Raw genomic sequence first — 21,753 nt, 5'->3', positions numbered from 1 at the left:
TCCTCTCTTGTCCATTTAGTTCTATTCGCAAACTTTTGTGACGTCAGCTATTGGCTAAAGCAAGACTGGTTGCCCAACAATAACCAAGAAATGGGAGCTAAAACACACAGTTCCCAGAAGCAGAAGTTGATGAACTGGGACTTCCCTGGTGGTCCAGTGGTTAAGACTTCGAACTCCCAATGCAAGGGGCCTGGGTTTGATGCCTGGTCAGGGAACTAGATCCCACATGCTGAAATTAAAATTTCCTGCATGCTGCAATGAAGATCCCGCATGCCGCAACTAAGACCCAGTGCAGCCAAATAAATAACTAAATATTTTTCAAAAAGAACACCATGAACGGAGTATGAGGGGCGGTATCACATAGCACTTGAGCGACTTGACCGCAAGGACCCACCGCCCACCTGCTGGGGTTAGAGTCCCGGTGTCCCCTGACTTGTCCACCTTGAGGAAGTTAGGATCTGCAGCTCCTTCTCCTGACCCGGCAGGGAACCCTCACGTACCTGATGACTGTGAATTTGATAAACTCTGCAGCATCCAGGATTCTTCTCATGGAGCTGATTTCTAGGTAGCCGGGGGCTTTGAAGACCACCCCCGGGGGCATGCCATCGATCACCACACAGCCAGGGTTGAAGGTGATCTTCCTGTAGGGAACTTTCACAGGGAAATCCACTCCAATGGCTTCACCTGTGGTGAGACGCGCATAAAACCAGCTCAATTTGTTACTTGCTTCTCCCAAACTGAGCTTTTTTTTTTTTAAGAAGTTGAATATTTTATTATTAAATTGTTTATTCTCCTGCAAGGCTGTTGCTTCACTGTATAAAAATAGCACCAGCAAACACAGTATATTGCAAAATTAAGACAGTAATATTCTTCACTGGACACTATACAACTAACAAACTTTTCTCCACTGGCAGTTATTTCTAGTGGGAAGATCATTTTGACCCAAATCCAAGGATAGCTGTAAGCAAGTTACAATGTCATATAAGGTATAAGATAACCATGTTATCCTTGAATTACATAATTTTTATAATTAGTTTTATCAGAGATAATTTCAGGAATTCTGAATATTATAACTGGAGCCTAGCGTAAAAATCACAGGATGCTGTGGAAAAGATACACAGTGTTTATCTGAAGGCATTAGAAAGTTAAGGGGTATTTTCTTCAGGAAACATTGTTACAAGTAGTTTCTTTTGCTAAAAGTTGCTTTTTAAATATCTATCCACCACTAATTTAAGACAACTATGCTAGATTAAGTTGTTTCAAAGTAGTTTATTTAGGGGTTCCATTTTCATTCCTCAATAGATTTTCTGTATTTCTCATATGCTTCTTCACTCATTAGTTCATCTAGTTCTGAAGGGTTACTGAATGTCATCTTGATCAGCCAACCATCTTCATAACAAGACTTGTTGACAAGTCCTGGGTTTTCTGCTAGAGCTGTATTAATTTCAGTTACTTCTCCTGATAGAGGGGAATAGAGTTCACTAGCAGCTTTCACACTTTCCAAAGCACCAAACTCCTCTTGTTTGTTCAACTTTGTCCCAACTTCAGGCAGACTACAGTACACAACATCTCCCAACGCTTCCTGTGCAAAATTGCTGATTCCCACTGTTCCAACACCGTTTTCTGTTGTTACCCATTCGTGTTTTTCTGTGAATTTCCGCACCGACAGCAGAGCAGGGCCGGTGCGCAGTGCCCGGACCCGCCCGCAGCCCCCGGGGCCGCGGCGAGCAGGGCGCGCGGGGTGCGGAGATGGCGCGCAGGCTGCCGACCGCGGCCCGCACGCTCCGCACCGCTTGCAGCGCCATGTTCGCACGGGTGCAGAGGGTCCCCAAACTGAGCTTTATCTTTAACGTCAAGCTTTCAAAATTATTCACGTCAAGTGATAACAATGGTGATCCGCCATTATTTTATTTTCCAGGCGTGCTAGGATGCAAGAGTGATTTTAGTGATTTTTGAAATTGGGAATGTGTAGGATAGCAGACTCGGTTTCTCTATGCATGAAATAGGGATTATCTACCTAAAAAGGTTTTCTGAGGATTAAATGACTCATCACATGTCAAACGCTAAAAACAATACTTAGCTACAGGAAGAAGTCGGTAAGTCAAAGATAGCTATGATAATTATTTTTTAAATTGAGATAAAATTGACATGTAACATTATATTAGTTTTGGGTATACAGCATAATGATTTGATAAAGATAGCTTAAAAAAATTTTTTTTATTGAAGTATAGTCAATTTATAATGTGTTAATTTCTGTTGCACAGCAAAGTGATTTAGTTATACATATATATCTCTATATAGCTATAGATATAGATACACACACACATATTCTTTTTAAAATATTCTTTTCCACTATGGTTTATCATAGATATTGACTATATTTTTCCACGTTATACAGTATGACTTTGCTGTTTATCCATTCTATTTATAAAAGCTTACATTTGCCAACCCCAACTTCCCACTCCACCTCCTCCTCCCCCGACCTCCTCCTCCTTGGCAACCGCCAGTCTGTTTTCTGTGTCCATCACTCTGTTTCACAGATAGGCTCATTTGTGTCCTATTTTAGATTCCACAGAAAGTGCCATCATATAGTGTTTCTCTTTCTCTTTATGACTTACTTCACTTAGCATGACAATCTCTAGTTGCGTCCATGTTGCTGCAAATGGCATTATTTCATTCTTTTTTGTGGCTGAGCAGCATTCCATCATACACAGGTACTACATCTTTATCCATTCATCTGTCGAGGGACATTTAGACTGTTTCCATGTCTTGGCTATTGTGAGTACTGCTGCTATGAACATAGGGGTGCACGTATCTTTTTGAATTATAGTTTTGTCTGAATATATGCCAGGAAATGGAATTGCTGGATCATATGGTAGTTCTATTCTTAGTTTTCTAAGGAATCTCTATACTGTCCTCCATAGTGGCTGCACCAACTTATTTCCACCAACAGTATAGAAGGGTTCTCTTTTCTCCACAGCCTCCCCAGCATTTATTATTTGCAGATTTTTTAAATGATGGACAATCTGACTGGTGTGAGGTGGTACCTCATTGTGACTTTGAGTTGCATATCTCAAATAATTAATAATGTTGAACATCTCTTCATGTGCCTATTGGCCAAAAGATAGCTATTATTATTATTATGTAATTAGTGTTTCCATGTAAAAATACACACTAATTTTGATCACAGCTCCTTAAGAGGAAGATCAATTTCTTAAAGCAATCAATTAGAAAGAAATATTTCAAATATATATTCAAAAATCTGAATATGCAACAATATAAAAACGTACCAAATTTTCGGCTAAAAAGGTCATTGACTTGTTCTCTTAGTTGTTTTATTTTTTCAAGGCTTGATAATCTTTCCTTCTCATTATCTAAAAAAATTAAAAAAAAAAAGTTTATTCATGTATTTGCCCCCGACCCCAAAAGACCATTGGAGAAAACCCCCATTAGCTCATGAGAAAGTACTTGACATGGCTTATCAATTTACTTTTAGCAAAAAGTAAGCATTTTGTAAATTTGTAAATTTAAGGCATTAGAGATGTCTTTCCTTAGTTGACAGGGTGAACTTAGCAAAGAAATAGCTCCAAGAGATTAACCCATGTCACAAAATGGTTAAAATAAAACAAAATGAAAAACACAGTCTAGATTATGACAAAATCAGATAGAATTCTATACCTGGAACTGTCACCTGAACGATGTTAAGATCTTTAACACCTGCTGCAGAATTCGTAATATTGGGTGAACTGGTGTTTCCTTAAACAGAAATTGAAATTTAGAACTTATAGAAAATTAGACTACTTCTGCTATAAAACTACCAAACTGCCATTCTGATCAGAAGGCCCGAGTAGGGAATTCCTGGTGATGTAGTGATTGTGACTCGGGGCTTTCACCGCCAAGGGCCCGGGGTTCAATGCCGGATGGGGAACTAAGATTCTACAAGCATCACAGTGTGGTAAAAAAAAAAAAGGCCAGACTAAATTTTTAAAACTCCAGAGAACATTTAGCTATGGAATAACAAGCTGGCTTGGCATTAATTGATGCTTGAGTCTCTGCAGTTTAATGTCTATGTCAAAGGAAAAGGCAATGGCAACCCACTCCAGTGTTCTTGCCTGGAGAATCCCAGGGACGGGGAAGCCTGGTGGGCTGCCATCTACCGGGTCGCACAGAGTCGGACACGACTGAGGCAACTTAGCAGCAGCAGCAAAGGGGAAAGGACTCCATGGCTTTTACTTAGTTTGTAGCCCCTGATACTTCACAGTCAGTCTAAATTGATTTAAAAAGAAGACTGATAAAAATATATTTCCTGGGACTTTGGAGAAGGAAATGGCAACCCACTCCAGTATTCTTGCCTGGAAAAGTCCATGGACAGAGGAGCCTGGCGGGCTGAAGTCCATGGGATTACATGACTGAGCGTGTGTGCACGAGGGTGGAGGGAGATGGGTTGGTAGCAATAAAGCGGTAGAACTAAAAAAAAAAAAAAAATATATATATATATATATATATATATATATATTTCCTGGGACTTCCCTAGTGGTCCAGTGGTTAAGACCCCAAGCTCCCAATGCAGGGGGCACAGGTTCATTCCCTGGTTGAGGAATTAAGATCCTGCATGCCACTTGGCCAAAGGAAAAGAAAAAAAGATTCCTTTATTGTTAATTCTCAATTTAAGGAAGGGTAAAGAAAGTAAGACATATGAGTGCGTACAAGAGAGCACTTAAGCAGCAGATGTCCTATGAGAAATGATGTAACAGGACAGTCAAGGAAAGGCTCAGATGGGGTTGAATAGTAAAAGCGCAGTTGACGGTATCACGGTCTGGTCAAATGACAGACACTACGCTCACTTAAGTTCTATGTGAGAAATGAAATGAGCCTTTCGAGTCCTTTCTGAGGGACTCAGGGCTCAGTCCCTGTGTTCTGAGAACAATCAACTATTTGGATATCTGAGATTCTACATCTGAGAGCAGACCCCAAAAGGACACAAGAAGCCACACCACAGTGCTCCTCCCTCCCCTGGTCATACACACACACACACACACACACACACACACACATCGATTTCACTCTTTCCCCCGGAGCAATCCTTTAAGGAAAAATGAAAAACTATACTTGGCAGTGTGAATTCGGCAAGGTTTTTGGCAACCAACCTTCAATTTTCACCTCAGCTTCAGGGTCCTCACTCATTTCTGAAGGGACAAGTTGAGTAGAATCTTGAAAAAAAATTTTTCTAAAATGACATTCACTGTTATGCATTCTCATGTTCCAATATTTTACTGCTCCTCTACCCTAAAAGTCATTTATCCTGGCATTTTCAATGCATTTCATATTTAATAAACAGAGGTATAAACACAAAGGTACTTTTAATTTTAAAAGGGATAATAGAGTAATAAAAGATGACCTTAACTTACAAGGGATAAGAGGAGTAAGAAACTTTCAGGGAGCAAATGATACAAAGTTACCCACAGTAAGGGACACAGAATATTCTTCTCTTTGAGCTAAAGGAATTCATGTGGCAACAGTGTTTTCTGGTTGTTGTTGGGAATTATTGAGATTTTTTAAAAGCTATTTGCTCCTCTCTTATCCGGCCAGCAGCCCCCAGGTGATTCAAGGTCTATCGTTACTTGGACTCATAACTGAGTTTTCTGCTGGATGAGAATTATGACACGTACATCAAGCTGGCATCACAGACTCAATGGAAATGAGTCTGAGCAAGCTCCAGGAGATGGTGAAGGACAGGGAAGCCTGGCGTGCTGCAGTTCATGGGGTTGCAAAGAACTGGACACAACAGAGTGACCGAACAACACCAACAACATACAAGTTCCACATACAGACAAAAGCCTGGCTAGGTTATCCCACCTAACTGGCTCATTTTAGAATGATCTGTCAGTTGTAACATTAATTAATTGTTAGTAAAAGAAGAAAGACTAGAACACAAGACTTTTGATTTTGTACTATCATTATATAAGATGTAACCTTTAGGGAAAAATGGGTGAAGGCACATTGGATTGCTTGTACTATTCTTGCAGCTTCTTGTGAATCTATTGTTGTTCAGTTGCTAAGCTGTGTCTGACACTTTTTGACCCCATGGATTGTAGCCCACCAGGCTCCTCTGTCCATGGGATTTCCCAGGCAAGAATACTGGAGTGGGTTACCATTTCCTTCTCCAGGGGATCTTCTTGATCTAGGGATCAAACTATAACTATTTTAAAATAAAAAGGTTTCAGGGAGTTTTCTGGTGGCCTTGTGGTTAGGATTCCGGGCTTTCACTACCATGGCGTGGGTTTTAATCCCTGGCTAGGGAACTGAAATCTGGTAGGCCATGTGGTTCGGTCAATAAAGAAAGAAAGAATTAAAGGACTGGCATGAAATAGAAAGCTTTAAAAAATCAAACAAGGGGCTCCCCTGGCAGTCCAGTGGTTAAGACTTCACCTTCCAGGCAGGGGGTTCGGGTTTGATCTCTGGTCGGGGAGCTGAGATCCCACATGCCTCGGGGCCAAAAAACCAAAACATAAAACAGAAGCAGTATTGTAACGAATTCAATAAAGACTTTTAAAGAATGGCTCATATCATAAAAGTCTTTTTTAAAAAAGTTTATTCTCTGCAAAATACTGTAAACTAAAAAAAAAAGAGAGAATGCCTCAATTTTCTAACCTTCCATTGGTAATTCCATTTCTATTACTTCAGTGCCTGCAGAAGGACGATGGCTCTCTGAAAGGAAAGCAAACGATATATTAAAAAGGCAGAAACACATATTTTAAAAAAGACATCATTTGAAACTAAGGCAAAGAATTCAAGACCCACACAGAAATACCCACGAAATATTTATAGACTCCTGGAAATCGAATTCATATAAATGATCCTTTCTTTATGCTTTTTTTTTTCCCCTAACCAATGCTTTGGAAAAACTTACAACAGAAAAGCAGAGAGAAGGCAAAATGAGGCCATTTGTCCATCCTCCAGCATCAAGTCATCGACTCAGGTCATTCTATCTGTGCCCCAACCCCCACCCCCCCAACACTGGTTGTTGTTGTGTCAGATTCTTTGCAACCCCATAAACTGCAGCACACCAGGCTTCCCTGTCTTTCACTGTCTCCCTGAGTTTGCTCTAACTCATGTCCATGGAGTTGTTGACGCCATCCAACCATCTGGTCCTCTGTCATCCCCTTCTCCTGCCATCAGTCTTTCCCAACATCAGGGTCTTTTCCAATGTGTTGGCTCTTTGCATCAGGTGGCCAAAATATTGGAGCTTCAGCTTCAGCATCAGTCTTTCCATGAATATTCAGGGTTGGTTGCCTTTAGGATTGACTGGTTTGATCTCCTTGCAGCCCAAGGGACTCTCAAGGGTCTTCTCCAACACCACAGTTTGAAAGCATCAATTGTTTGAAGCTCAGTCTTCTTTAGGGTCCAACTCTCATGACTACTGGAAAAACCATACCTTTGAGTATACGAACTTTGTCGGCAAAGAAAAGTAACTACACCCATTGGTAGTTTATGGTAAATCTCGGAATTCAGTCTGCAAATACCTGCGTTGAAGGAAGTACATCTCTCTTCTGTTAGCGTCACCATATCGTGATGACCCACACAATGAAGAATTATTCTTTATCATCATCTCATATCTAGTCATCGTTCAAGTTTCCTCAAATCTCATACATGTCTTGGAAGAAAAAAGACACATACTTTATACTGGAAGTAGTTTTAAACTTACGGGAAAGTTGCAAAAATAAAATAGTACAAAAAAGATACATCTATCCTTTATCTTTGTCTTTCCCGATCTCTGGCTCCAGATGGAGACACACATCTGGATTTCTTTTTTAATCTTGCCTAATTGCTCTGCCTAGGACCTCCAATACACTGTTGAAAAGAAGTGGCAAGAACAGACATACTTGTCTTTTTCAAAAATTAATCATCATTTTTCACTGTGCAGGGCCTTTGTTGCAGTGTGCAGACTTTCTCTAGCTGCAGACAGGGGGGACTACTTTTCCTTGCAGGGCGCGGGCTTTTCGCTGCGGTGGTTTCTCTTGTTGTGGAACACAGGGTCTAGGCGCAGGGGCTTCAGTAATTGTGGTGCCCCAGTTTAGTTGCCCCGCAGCTTGTGGGCCCTTTCTGAATCAGATATCGAACCCACGTCCCCTGCATTGGCTGACATAGTCTTAACCACTGGACCACCAAAGAAGCCCCAGACATACTTGTCTTGTTCCTGGTCTTAGGGGGATAGTCTTCAATCTTTAAGTATGACATGATCTATATAAGCTTTTAAATAGATGCTCTTAATTATGTTGAAAAAGTTCCCTTCGGTTCCTAGTTTCTCGAGCGTTTTTTAAAAATCATGAAAGGTATTAGATTTTGTCAAACGCCTTTTCCCTACATCTGTGGGGACAATCGTGTGGGTTTTGTCCTTTATTCATTATGTTGCTATTCTGTTGATTGATTTCCATAGGTTGAGCTAATCTTGCCTTCCTAGGAGCAATCACCATATGGTCATTGTGTGGTCAGGCATTCAAGATGGCTGTTCTCTTGCTCTTAGTATATCTCCCCGCTCAACCAGACACTGCTTCACACACGACTACCTCCATCCTCTTAATTACGGCTTAATTAGTACCTACCTACCTCACTTGCCCCCTACCCCCACTGCTGGCTTCCCCGGTAACTGATGAGCCCATCTGACGTCAGGTCCTCCCTATAAATGGAAGCCTCCTCCGAGTTAGCCAAGTTGCTGTCACTTCCTGTCTGCCGTTTGCTGCACAAAGTGCGTGTTGCTCCAGGACTTTGCTTCAGATGTGCAGGGTCCCCTGTCCAATAAGCCACTGATGTCTTTGTTGCGGGGTTTTTTCTTTGTTCTCAAGGTTTGCAGGCCTGGGGCGGCGGTACATACCCAACAGGTATGAAGGATAAACTTATGACTGTTTTACTGAGGATTTTTGTTTATCTGTTAATAAGCGATACGGTTCTGTAGTTTTCTGGTGGTGTTTTGTCTGGTTTTGGTATCAGGGTGATACTGGCCTTACAGAATGAGTCAAGAAGTATTCCCTCCTCTGTTTTCTGTAAGAGTTTTTGAAGTTCTGGTGTTCACTCTTTAAACACTTGGTAGAATTCACCAGTGGAGTCACCTGATCCTGGGCTTTTGTTTGTAGGAAGCTTTTCAATGACTATTCAAAATTCTTGTTATGTGACGATTCAAAATTTGTGTTTTATCCTTAGTTTCAGTGGTTTGTCCATTTCATTTAGGTGACTCAATTTGTTGGCGTACAATTGCTTACTATTTGTGATAGGCACATGCCCCCACCCCGGCAATAAAAAAGATATCCAAAACCTGTGAATATATGATGTTACATGGCAAGGGGCAGATAGGATGCAGATGGGATTAGGTGTCCTCATGGTTAATCTTCAGAAAAGATTATCCTGCATACCCAGCTGGGCTCTGTGTAATCAACGTGTGGGGTATTTCAATGTGGAAAAGGAAGGCAGAAGGGGCAGTGCTGGAGTGATGTATTTCGGGAAAGGCTATATTAATTCCTTGACCTTGGGCTTCTGTATCCTTGCTCCCCCATCCTGGAAGCCTTTCCCCCCACATCACACAGCATCAGCCGGGAAGAAAACAGAACGGTATTGATGCTCTGACATCCATCAAGGAAGCCTAGGTGCAGTAGAGCTCAGCAAAGCCTGTGCAGGGCGTTCTTCATTTCCAGGGAAGAGACGGGGTCCCCGCACATGTAAAAGACCTGTGGGACTTCCAAGGGCTTCGCGGGGGCCAAGATACTATATGTACCTGTGTAGACGCTGTGTAGGGGGTCTTCTGAGAGATCTGTGTTGCAGACGGATCGTGAGGTCCTGGTGTGTGTGGGGGTAGCTTCTGAGCACTTGTGGGGTCATGGCTGACTTCACTGGGGGCTTCCTAGGGGCCTGCCACCATTCTGAGCCGGTCACATTGGTTGTCTTTTTGGATTTAAAACTATCTCCCTTACTTAAAGCAGACAGAAAGATACCAATACTTCATGTACGTAACCTAAGTGGTTATAAGAGCATTCAGTGCTATGGAATATTGTCCATGATGTCAGGCAATCTGGAACTTTTTCGGCATCAAGAAGGAAGCTGTTCTACAAAGCTGTCTTGAATGGTTCTGTCATTTCCAAGCCAAGCAGGAGAAAGACTATAAAGTCACACGTTTAAAGTGGATATTTCTCTTCAAATAATGTACTTCTTTCTGAAAAGTTAAAATAGAGTGATTGCAGGTGCAACTAATTTATTTCACTTGCTTTTCAGAGCAGAATCTGTTAAGTATCTTATCCCTAATTGTACACAATTTGATCACTTAAGTATAAAAATATATCCTTGGGAGTCAATAATTTGTTTCTAAATGCCTGTTGTTTCCAACAACAGGCATTTAGAAACAAATGTTACACTGATTCTTCACCCTGAATTCAGCAAGCATATCTGAGTGTCCAGGATGTAGAAAGTCTTGGGCTTGGGACTCCAGGAGGAGGGAGTAAGATGCTGTGTTTCTCGCCACTAGCTGAGGGAGTCCTCGGCAAAAGTATAAATATAGGACTTCCCTGGAGGTCCAGTGGTTAAGACTCCACCCTTCCAATGCGGGGAGGCGGCGGGGAGTGGCTTCAGTCACTGGTCAGGGCACTAAGATGGCACATACACAACAGATCACACTAAATGCTGGAAGTTCCCTGCAGGAGTTGAGGTTCTGACTGTGCCCAGAAAGAAGCGGGACGCTCCTCAGAAGTCTGCAGGATAGGATGGGGAGCCACAGCGAGGAGCAGCTTATATAAAAGCCCCGTGGAAGGGGGATTCAGGGCATGTTCAAGGAACCATAGACAGAGCAGCGTGTCTGAAGAATGGAGGGAAGGTGATGGTGGGGGAGGCAGATGACATAGGAGGGGACACCAGAAACAGCAGTAGGGGGACTTTCCTGGTGGTCAAGTGGTTAAGACTCTGAGCTTCCACTGCCTGGGGCACAGGTTTGATCCCTGGTCTGCTCAGTTGGTAAAGAATCTGCCTGCAATGCAAGAGACCCTGGTATGATTCCTGAGTTGGGAAGATCCGCTGGAGAAGGGAATGGCTACCCACTCCAGTATTCTGGCCTGGAGAATTCCATGGACTGTGTAGTCCACGGGGTCTGAGCAATTTTCACTTCTAGGGCTTCCCCGGTGGCTCAAGTAGAGTCTTCCAGCAGTGCAGGAGACCCAGGTTGGATCCCTGATTTGGGAAGATCCCCTGGAGAAGGAAATAGCAATCCACTCCAGTATTCTTGCTTGGAAAATCCCATGGATGGAGAAGCATGGCAGGCTACAGTTCATGGGGTTGCAAAGAGTCGGACATAACTGAGCTACTTCACTCTCTCTGTCTCAGGAAACTAAGATCCTGCAGGCCTCATGGGGTGGCCAAAAAAGAAAAGGGACAATAGGAACATGGAAGGAAACTGGGACTTTACAGGTGATAAGGAGCCGCAGACAACACAAATGGGGGAGAGACGTGGACAGATCCCAGTTTTCAAAGAATACACGACTGGGGTGGGGTAGGGCGTCTGGGATGGGCTGAAAAAGAGATCCTCTGCCCCTCTGCCCAGATGTAAGGAGACTGGTCATGGGGCACAGGGCAGGACGGGGCCGAGGGGGTGGGTGAGGCTGGCCCACGACAGAGCAACTACAACAGAACTTCCATTGGTCTCTGCCTTTTAGATCTTTTGGAAGAGGTGTTTTTAGTAAAACTTACAGAGCTAAGTAATGCTGCAGGGAAATTCCAAAGTTTAAGATTTTGTAAGAAAACATTTTCAATCTGATAATGTTTGAGGATGTAACTGGAAATTGTCCCACACTCTGCACCCACTCACAGTGGAGGTGCAAGATGGAGAAAGGATCTGAACACCGTGCAGTAGTCATAGCAACAAGACGGTATCCATGATGACCCCAGCCGATCATCAACCATCGTCAGCTGGGGTCCGGCAGGATTCTGGTCTTCGGGTAGAGAACCGAGCCACCCAACCACATAGACCACCCCACCTGCGCCACCTTTGGGACGTTTACGTATTTGGTAACGACCATCTTCTTCCTGTTGAACTTATATGCTGGCAGTGAAGTCATATGCTGCCTTTCTAGTAAAAAAAAAGGCACTTGAGTTTCTTAACTCTGTCTCCATCTCTTTTATCTCAATATCTTCTCAGCAACTCGGACTGGACAGAAGAGGATTAAGAGGGGAATATTTTAGAACACACAAAACAATATTTAATAGACAAACTCAAGTAAAACGCAGCCTGAAATACCTCTACAGTCACGTATGCCCAGAATCATATGGATTCAGGCTACATTATTAATGCAATCTATTTTATGACTGTGAAATTGTTCACTTTAATGGCACTGTGCAAGATTCTATGTAAATATACATGGATCTTTATGACTCTTTGCTTGTTCAGATGAGCACTAATTAAAAGCTTCCATCACAGATAACTGTTAGAGAAGAAAGTTATTATAAAATGGTATTACCTTGCGTACCATATTCATAGTAATTAGGATCTTCTGATTCTTTCTTGACTGACACAACTGCCGCTTCCAGTGAAATACCTTGGAACGCAATGGAAATTATAAAATGATGTGTTAAACTCGCCAACAGAGACGTGACCGGCTCATACACCTTCCAGGTTGTTGGGATTAACACAGTAACGCTGCAGTCAGCAAGAGAACTTGTAGCTCATGCACTATGAATGAATGGGTTAATCCACGTAAAAATATAACACAACATAAAAGGAATGAAAGATGGAGGGAAAGATGGGGGGTGGAGAAGAGAAGGAGAAAGGGGTCTAGTTCCCAGTCTGGGGAGATTTTCCCTTTCAAGATGGCTGAATATGTACATGTAGTTACATGAAACATTGTAAATATTCTGAAACGGGGCCTGAATTGGCACAGATTATCTTAATTTACTTACTACAACAGGATGAATTTCAAAACCTGGGGAAACTACATTAGTAAAACCAAAAGGCTTTATCAGGGAAAGGCGTGGGAGAGGGCAAAAATTAGCCACAGATGTCTCCCGTCCCAGTATACATGCCTGTTGGCAACATAACTTTCCCACTCCTGATTTCTCCAAGTGGAAAACTACTCCAACTTGTAAAGCCAGGCCCGGCCATGTGACTTGCTTCGGCCAATGGGAGGTAGACAGAGGCTTGAAAAGTGCCTGTGCCTCCGCTTCTGCTGTTTCTCGAGCAGAGCGGCCGGGTGAATGAGCCTGGAGGATGTGGGGCCCAGAGGAGAGAGACCCAGGAGTACGGCCAGCCCAGCCCAGAGGACGGCCTGGTCCACACACACATGTGGACACATCACACACACACATCACACACACACATGTGTGAGAAAGACTGAGTCACGGTTTGAAGTCACTCAGTTCTGGGGTGCAGGTGGTCTTTTATACTGCAATAGATAACTGATACCGAAGTACACATATAATCTAACTGTGAAAGTTAACAGACGCAAAAACAGTAATTGTGACATAGCTTGGGATTTCACTGTTTGGCATTAATTAACAAGTTCCAGGGTGGGGCTGGGGGTCTTCTGAAATTAACAGCACTGTTGGCATAGGGATAGTGAGATGGGGTATTAAAGAATGTGATTATCAAAAGGGCTTTCCTGGTGGCTCAGCTGGTAAAGAATCTACCTGCAACATGGGAGACCTGGGTTCGATCCCTGGACTGGGAAGATCCCCTGGAGAAGGGAAAGGCTACCCACTCTAGTATTCTGGCCTGGAGAATTCCAAGGACTGTATAGTCCATGGGGTCGCAAAGAGTCGGACACGACTGAGTGACTTTCACTTTTCACATATCACTAGCCTGAATTTTGTTTGAAATGTGTATAGCTTCTGTAACTTAGAGTCAAACTTTTAGGTACAACTTCCAAGTTGATTAGGCACTAATGACTCTACTAACAAACATCTACTAACAAAAGTACGTGACGGCTGGGCTGTCAAAGAAAAATTCCTGTTCAGTGCAGGCAACTGAAAGCAGATTTGATGCTGCGGAATGCAGAATGTGTTTGAAATGGTAATGAAAACAGACTGGCTTCAGCTTTTCCTCAACACATGACGGGGGGGAAGGGAAATTCAAAAGGCAAACCCCGTATAAACAGCTGTTCAGCGCGTCAGGTGCTACAGACATCGCGGGAAGGAAGGCCGAGGGACGGTCAGCTCTCAGAAGCCTGGAGGCAGCTGGAAGCGATTCGTACCATGAAGTTCACAGCAGAAGGTCACATTATTAGGGAACCCATATTTTATCTTAAAGGGAACCACATCTCCAAAGAAGAGAGACCTCAACAAAAGAGGCCTATTTTAAGGCCAGTGGGAATGGCTCATCCACCCTACAGCTGGTGAGGAAGGAGAGGGAGGCAGCAGGGACCATGGTTCCATGAAAGGGCCCCCGCTCAGGGAGGGCTAACAACTGCTCACTCTCATCTGTTTTCCTAGATTCTAACAGGAGACTGTGGCTTGGAGGTTTTAAATTCTCCATGACCAACAGAGACACAGGCAGAATGTATCTGAAATGCATCCCTGAATCATGGAACTGCATCATGGCCAAGATTAAAGGGGCTTCTCTGGTGGCTCAGCGGTACAGAATCCGCCTACAATGCAAGAGATACAGGAGATGAGGGCTTGATCCCTGGATCAGGACGATCCCCTGGAGGAGGACATGGCAACCCACTCCAGTATTCTTGCCCGGGAAAGCCCATGGACAGAGGAGCCTGGTGGGCTACAGTCCATAGGGTCACACAGCCGGACATGACTGAGAACACACACATCCCTAAGATTAAAGGGGCATCACGTATAAGGGGGATGAAAACTACACAGCTGAATTCTGCTAGCTGAAATCCTCGGCTCCTCACTGACTTGTGTTGGTTTTACCTAGGATAACTACAATGGACAAGCACTCTTATTTTTCAGACCCTGATGTTTAAGGTGGAGCTTCCACCGAGCACACATTTACATGTAGACGGGAGTGACCCTGGTGTATGACAAGGGAAGGGTCAGGCTCTCTTTCCCCGAGGGACAGGGGGAGGCAGCCCGGCATAAACCACACCCTGACACCTTCAGAAACGTGGGTGCTCTGACCTCCATTTCACTGAAGATAAAGTCTCTCTTTGCCTTTCCTCTACATGTTTTCTTAATATTGAATATTTTTTCTTTTAGATTCTCTCATACTTCATTTTAACTTTTGGAAGTTTGGAACTGTTTCTTATTTTTAGATTGCTTTTCTAAACATTATTAAATTCTAGTTTTACCCCCTTATGGTAGTAGGTGGTTTAGTTACTAAGTCACGTCCAACTCTTTCTTCCCCAGGGACTGTGTGCCTCCAGGCTCCTCTGTCCATGGGATTCTCTAGGCAAGAATACTGGAATGGGTTTCCATTTTCTTCTCTAGGGGATCTTTCTGACTGACCCAGGGATCAAATTCTTGTCTCCTGCATTGCAGGCAGATCCTTTACTGCTGGGCCACCAGGGAAGCCCTTTCCCCCCTTATAGCCAGTTTGCTTTCATCTTTATCTTTGCAAGGTTTGAGCTTTAGTTTTATGTACTTATTTTAGGTTGCCTAAGCTTTTAACTTCTAATGCTTTCATTATTTTCCCACCCCTTGATTAAACATTTGACTTTTAAATTTTTTTCTATTTTTAACCTCTAACATTTTCCCCTAATGCCATTTTTCTTTTCTTTTTTGAGAAGTGGGAGAGGCAGGGATGGGGGTTAACTGCTCTCATCCATCAAAGAGGGATTTCTTTTCTGCCAATATAGATTATCGTAGTAATGCATGTCTATTGTAGAACATTTAGAAACTACAGAGTGTAAGAAAGCAATAAAACAAGTTGTTTATTCATACTTTATTCATAAATCAAATTCATAATTCCAAATGTATGTTTAAGACTTTTTTACTTATTTAACAATCAAGTTCCATATGATTAAAATAATACTTCACCTACAAATATATCTACTTAGTGACCCCATGGACTGTAGCCTGCCAGGATCGTCTGTCCATGGAATTCCCCAGGTCCGAACACTGGAGTGGGTAGCCGTTTTCTTTTCCAGGGGATCTTCCTAACCCAGGGATCAAACCCAGGTCTCCCGCATTGCAGGCTAATTCTTTACTGTCTGAACCACCAGAGAAGCCCAATAACATTTTAGTACCCAGTATTTATTGAACTAGAAGACTTTTTTCTAGATATTTGAGTAAAATATGATTCTGCAAATATGGCCACAGTTGAGGTTAACTGGATTTTCTACATGGACCAATAGATCATCTGAAAATTAAAGACAATTTTATTCATTATTTTCAATCATATACTGTATATTTCCTTTTCTTGTCTTAGTGCATTAACTAGGACTTTCAGTATGATACTGAAAGGGAGTGATGAGAGGGGACATCCTTCCTGATCTTAGTGGGAAAAATTATAGTTTCTCACCATTAAATATGATGTCAGCTATAGGTTTTTTGAAGTTTTTTTTTATCAAGTTGAGGAAGTTCCCCTCTAGTCCTGCTTTACTGGAAGTACCATTTTCACATAAAATGTGAAGTGAAAGTGAAAGTTGCTCAGTCGTGTCCAACTCTTTGAGACTCCATGGACTGTAGCCCGCCAGGCTCCTCTGTCCATGGAATTCTCCAGGCCAGAATACTGGAGTGGGTATTAAAAGGAGTCAAATAATAACCTGCTGAATACCTCATTCTACAAGCATCAGTGTACATACCAGAATCTTCCATGGGTTCGGTCTTCACACGGATGGGGGCGCAGCTAAAAGGAGAAGGGCACGCTGGTCAAGATGGGCAGGGAAAGAACTGCCCACAGGCATCTGGACACTGAACCCACTCCCCAGATCTCCATGATGTCATGATTCCCCTCACCTCCTCAAGCTGAACACACAGCTACCTCGACTGTAATTTCGTAAAGTTAAACGACACCACGAAGAAAGTTAAAGGTGTCAACAGAATATAGTTTCATAATCCCAAACACCCCTTTGAATAAGGAACATGTAACAAAATAAGCCATTCCATACTCTAAAAACTAATACACTGGGTTTAGATGTGGCGTTAATTTTCCTTTTGTCCCTTACCTTTCACTTGGTGATGTCACTGACCTGTCGGTGTCGGTTACCACCCCAGGACCACCTGCGCAGGAGTAAGAAGACACATGCTAGCTAGTTTCATGCATCTTGAAACATGACAACATTCAAAGGCACATAAAGGGAAGGGAAATACAGAGAGGACAGAATTCCAGGTTCCAGGTCATCAGAGAAGGGCAGCAGAGGGACCAGCTCAAAGCAGCCCCCAAGGACTGGGCCACCTGTGTGGGCAAGATGGGGGCTGAGCAGCAGCCTGGGGCCAGAGTGGCCTCCAGCAGGTTACTAAGCCTCCCTGGGCCTCAGTGTCCTCATCTGAGGATGGTGGTTGAGTATGGATTCATTTATCCATGCAACGTGCTTAGAACAGTGTCCATCACAGAATGTGTCAGCAGTTATCTTCATTATTCTGTAAGGACAATACAAGCCGCCTGGGACAGCGGTCACCAGGCACCCCTCACCCTCCAGTCCCTCCTTCAAGGTGAGCTGGGCCCCCAGGAAGTCACAACTGCTCCAGAAATACTTGCTCTGTGAGCAGTCCATGCACAGGGGTGTCTCATCACCCTCTGTACCCCGAGGTGTGTCTTGTGGACAGTGAGACCCCCGCCCACCCCAGCCACTTGGTTTCTGCACTTATGTAGGCTCAGCACGACACTCTCTTTAGACCTGGTCTTTCATGAATCTTTCACGACCCAAGGTTTCCAACTACATCCAGAATAATGATCTGAGAAAACAAGAAGTGGGCGTTAGATGGATCTCTAAATGCTCCTGGTAGGGTTGCTTCTTTTTTTGGTCCCTTCATCATTACGAGGAGAGTATGAGTCGTCCTGGGTTCCCAAACGTAGTTTCCAACACCCTGCACATAGCTTTCTGCCTGACCACATGGAATGGGCTTCCTGGGGGAACCAAGCTGTTAAGACCCTGCTTATCTTGGGGGCCAGCTTCTCCAGGAAGCTCTTCTGACCACACAATTCTAACCCTTTCCCGAGGGCTCTCACGGTCACCGCCCCTGGTTCTCTGAACAGCCTCATTCCTTCTCGCAGACATCTCAGAAACACAGGAATGGCCACACAGCCCAGACCTACTCCTGAGGCCCACAACGCCTGGCCCGTGGCTGGTGTGCAAAGACCAGCATCCTCACGTTCCTATGCATGTGGACGAGGGAGGTCTCCAGCCCTGTGAAGGCTGGACGCAGAAGTCCGCTGGCACGCAAGCTGGAGGAGGGTGGTGTCTCGGTTCCTGGGCTGGGTGTGTGTGTTTCTCTGAGCTGTTGTCCCTGCAAACATCACCCCAGGTCCCGGGATCAGAGGGGGCCTCCTCAGTGTGGGAAAGGCACAGCCTAAACAAGTGTGAAAATGTGCCAAACTTGCACTTTAAGAAAAGCAAAGTGGGCAGTCACCAAGGAGGAGAAGCTGTCACTTACCTGGCTGATTCGCTGGACCCGGGAAAGGTCTGCAAAAAAACCCCATATGTTAACACTGACATGAACACACCACCCACACAGAGTAAACATCTGAAGAACCAACTTCTAAACGTAAGGGGACGGGCTTCCTTGGTGGCTTAGTGGTAAAAAAAATCTGCCTGCCAATGCAGGAGACATGGGTTTGATCCCTGGTCTGGGAAGATCCCACACTACTGAGCCCGCGTGCCCTAGAGATGGTGTTCGGCAACGAGAGGAGCCACTGAAATGAGAAGCCTGCGCATCACGGCTAGAGAGGAGCCCCCGCTCAACACAACTAGAGCAAAGCCCACGCAGCAATGGAGCCCCAGCACAGTCAAAAGTAGATAAACAAAATTATTTACATAAATACAGCAATCCCAATAAATAAATGTAACGGGACAGATTTAACCAACTGAAATTAAGTTGTCAAAGTTTATCTTCAGATGAACCAGCTGTGAGAAAAGGGGGAGAGCCTGTCACCTGTTGATGAGGAATGAAATCCCCGCTTTGTTCTCCAAAATCCACTTCAGCGTTGCAAGGTCATAGTTCTCAGGGTGTTGGAAGGGGACCCCTTCTGGGAGCCCCTGAACCACTATCGCCTCCTGGTCCGTCAGCATCTTCTCGTAGGGAACAGGTACCATGGCTGTCGTCCCCAAGGCTTTGCCTGGAAGCACCAGCAGGATATCTTTAAACAACAGGAGCGTAAAAAACCCTGACCGTCAATTTCAGTTAGTATCATAAAGCCAGGTGGTAACATCTGGCTCCAAAGTTTATTAAAATCCTAAAGTGTCCCATGCTGCCATATCTCAAGTTTGTAACATTTCCAATCAAAGGGCCAAAAGAGAATACATAGAATCTGTTTTCCTTTAAATCTTCACAGAAGGGAAAATAACAGATTGCATAATCTATAAAAACATGGAATCAGTATGTTGCACACTGGAAACTAATATAAGGTAAGTCAACTTATACTTACTTATATTTCAATAAGTAAACTAAAAATGATCCATTTCTGAAAGAAAAGACAATAATAGGTCTTTCTGTCTCTTCTCTTGGCGGTTGCACAATGCAGGGTACTCGCCCTGGTGCCCCCAGGGCTGCAGGAACACCCTGCGTGGTTACCCACGATGCTGCCTGCTGAGGAAGAGGGCCCGGCCCAAAGCTTACCCACTGTGTCACCCGGCACAGACCAGGCCTTGCCTGGAGAGAGCTGAGGCCTCACGTCCTCCACCACCTGGGGCTGTGACAGTCTCTCTGCACCGCTGGCCATCCCCAAGGTCCTGGAGCCCCATTTCTCATAGGGACGTATAACCCGAGACCCTAAGACCCCCTAGCTGGGGTCCCCAAATACAAACGCCCACTGCAGGTCACACAGATGTGCACAGCTGTATAGGAAAGGGGAGCCAGGCCCGAAGATGCTAACGGGCTTCTAATGCAAATATAACACCTGCAGACATCCTTGTTATCTAGCTTTTAAGTGGTTTTCTGTTTTGTGTGTGTTTTTTTTTAAAAAATGCACTGTGTTGCATGCCAGATGTTACTTCTGGCATAGTACCATGCCCCTGGCAGTGGAAGCACAGATTCTTAACCATTGAACCACCTGGGAACAACCCTATCTAAAGCATTGTGTAGGTATTAAAAAAAATAAAAAAACACCATCTCAGGGAAGTGAGGCTCAGGAGGGAGGGGATATATGTATAATTATGGTTGATTTGCGTTGTTGTACGGCAGAAACCAACACATTTCAAAGCAATTTTCCTCCAATTAAAAAATAAATTAAAAAAAAATTTCTGTGTCCAGGCCTGTGGGGAGACCAATGACGATGAGGCTGGTGTGTGAACCAACCATGAACATCTGTCATAACTACATGGCTGTGGGGAGGGGGCTCCACAAAGACCGAAGGCTGATGTATACAGAGGTTCTGACAAATGGGAAGAGACCATGTTGATCTGGTACTTAACTGGCTGTTCGATTGAAGAAAATGTGGATTTCTCTAATGTTAGAGATGCTTTATATAGTCACACTGATAAAATGATCTCTAATACCATCTTTGCTAACAAAGGTCCGTCTAGTCAAGGCTATGGTTTTTCTAGTAGTCATGTATGGATGTAAGAGTTGGACTATAAAGAAAGCTGAGCACCAAAGAATTGATGCTTTTGAACTGTGGTGTTGGAGAAGACTCTTGATAGTCCCTTGGACTACAAGGAGATCCAACCAGTCCATCCTAAAGGAGATCAGTCCTGAATATTCATTGGAAGGACTGATGCTGAAGCTGAAACCCCAATACTTTGGCCACCTGATGCGAAGAGCTGACTCATATGAAAAGACCCTGATGCTGGGAAAGATTGAAGGCAGGAGGAGGAGGGGACGACAGAGGATGAGATGGCTGGATGGCATCACCGACTCGATGGACATGAATTTGGATGGACTCCGGGAGTTGGTGATGGATAGGGAGGCCTGGCGTGCTGCGTTTCATGTGGTCACAAAGAGTTGGACACGACTGAGCAACTGAACTGAACTGAATACCATCTTTGTGGGCTTCCCTAGTGGCTCAGAGGTAAAGAATCCGCCTGCCAATGCAGCAGATGAGGGTGCCATCCCTGGGTCGGGAAGATCCCCTGGGGAAGGAAATGGCCATCCCTTCCAGGATTCTTGCCTGGAGAATCCAATGGACAGAGGAGCCTGGGGGCGGCTATAGTCCATGGGGTCACAAAAGAGTTGGACATGACTGAGCGACTGAACAACACGGTCTTCTGTAGTGAACTAGTCAGGGAATGAATGCCTAAGGTGAGCTTTACCGTAACAAAAGCAGAAATAGTCTTCGACAGCTTTTCTGAGAATTTCCGTTTCTCCTGAATCAACCTGCATCCCGCTGGCATTGGCGGGGCCTGGGGGTTTCATCTCCTGCGGCCCTTCGGCAACACCTGTGAATGAGCCATCAGTACAAAGTAAGAAGCCAAGCATCTGTACAGTACATTTCCTTAATATCCATGCTTCCAGTACTGAAAGGAAAAAGGGGAAAAGGAATTGACATAAAACAAGATCTTTTAATTAAAAAAATAGGATAAAATAACAAGGTGATAGTCTCTGAAATGACTCTATGGATAAACAATAATTCAACATATGAGGAAACAGAATTTAGCAGTTCAAAGGAAAATATCATAGAAAATTATTTGCTACCTAGTTTGCAAGCGACAGTCACTAGGCAAGAAGACCCTCAGAACT

At 44.0% G+C, this 21,753-nt stretch overlaps 1 protein-coding gene and 1 pseudogene across 11 annotated transcripts in view; both read right to left on the bottom strand.

The window, feature by feature from the left end:
* LOC122701700 (general transcription factor II-I repeat domain-containing protein 2) overlaps positions 1-21,753 on the bottom strand; it is a 57,848-nt gene that overhangs the window by 14,008 nt on the left and 22,087 nt on the right. For 5 of the 10 annotated variants that reach the window (XM_043914923.1, XM_043914924.1, XM_043914925.1 and 2 more), the window contains 11 exons: positions 21,327-21,452; positions 19,012-19,195; positions 18,514-18,542; positions 17,085-17,139; positions 16,722-16,765; positions 12,489-12,566; positions 6,652-6,708; positions 5,148-5,210; positions 3,679-3,756; positions 3,291-3,374; positions 501-684 (listed from right to left, as the gene is read on the bottom strand). In XM_043914923.1, coding sequence (XP_043770858.1) covers positions 501-684; positions 3,291-3,374; positions 3,679-3,756; positions 5,148-5,210; positions 6,652-6,708; positions 12,489-12,566; positions 16,722-16,765; positions 17,085-17,139; positions 18,514-18,542; positions 19,012-19,195; positions 21,327-21,452 — 982 coding nt within the window. The remainder of the gene's footprint in view (positions 1-500; positions 685-3,290; positions 3,375-3,678; positions 3,757-5,147; positions 5,211-6,651; positions 6,709-12,488; positions 12,567-16,721; positions 16,766-17,084; positions 17,140-18,513; positions 18,543-19,011; positions 19,196-21,326; positions 21,453-21,753) is intronic. The other 5 variants (XM_043914917.1, XM_043914919.1, XM_043914918.1 and 2 more) reach the window with 5 other exon arrangements.
* On the bottom strand, positions 744-2,190 carry LOC122701702 (annotated as a pseudogene). The gene has a single exon (XR_006343112.1). The product of XR_006343112.1 is annotated as a glycine cleavage system H protein, mitochondrial-like (transcript).

This window comes from Cervus elaphus, chromosome 10 (genome assembly GCF_910594005.1).
Source record: "Cervus elaphus chromosome 10, mCerEla1.1, whole genome shotgun sequence".
Classification (NCBI taxonomy): domain Eukaryota; kingdom Metazoa; phylum Chordata; class Mammalia; order Artiodactyla; family Cervidae; genus Cervus; species Cervus elaphus.
The sequence above is the reverse complement of the archived record's forward strand: the minus strand, read 5'-3'. Positions and strand labels throughout refer to the sequence as shown.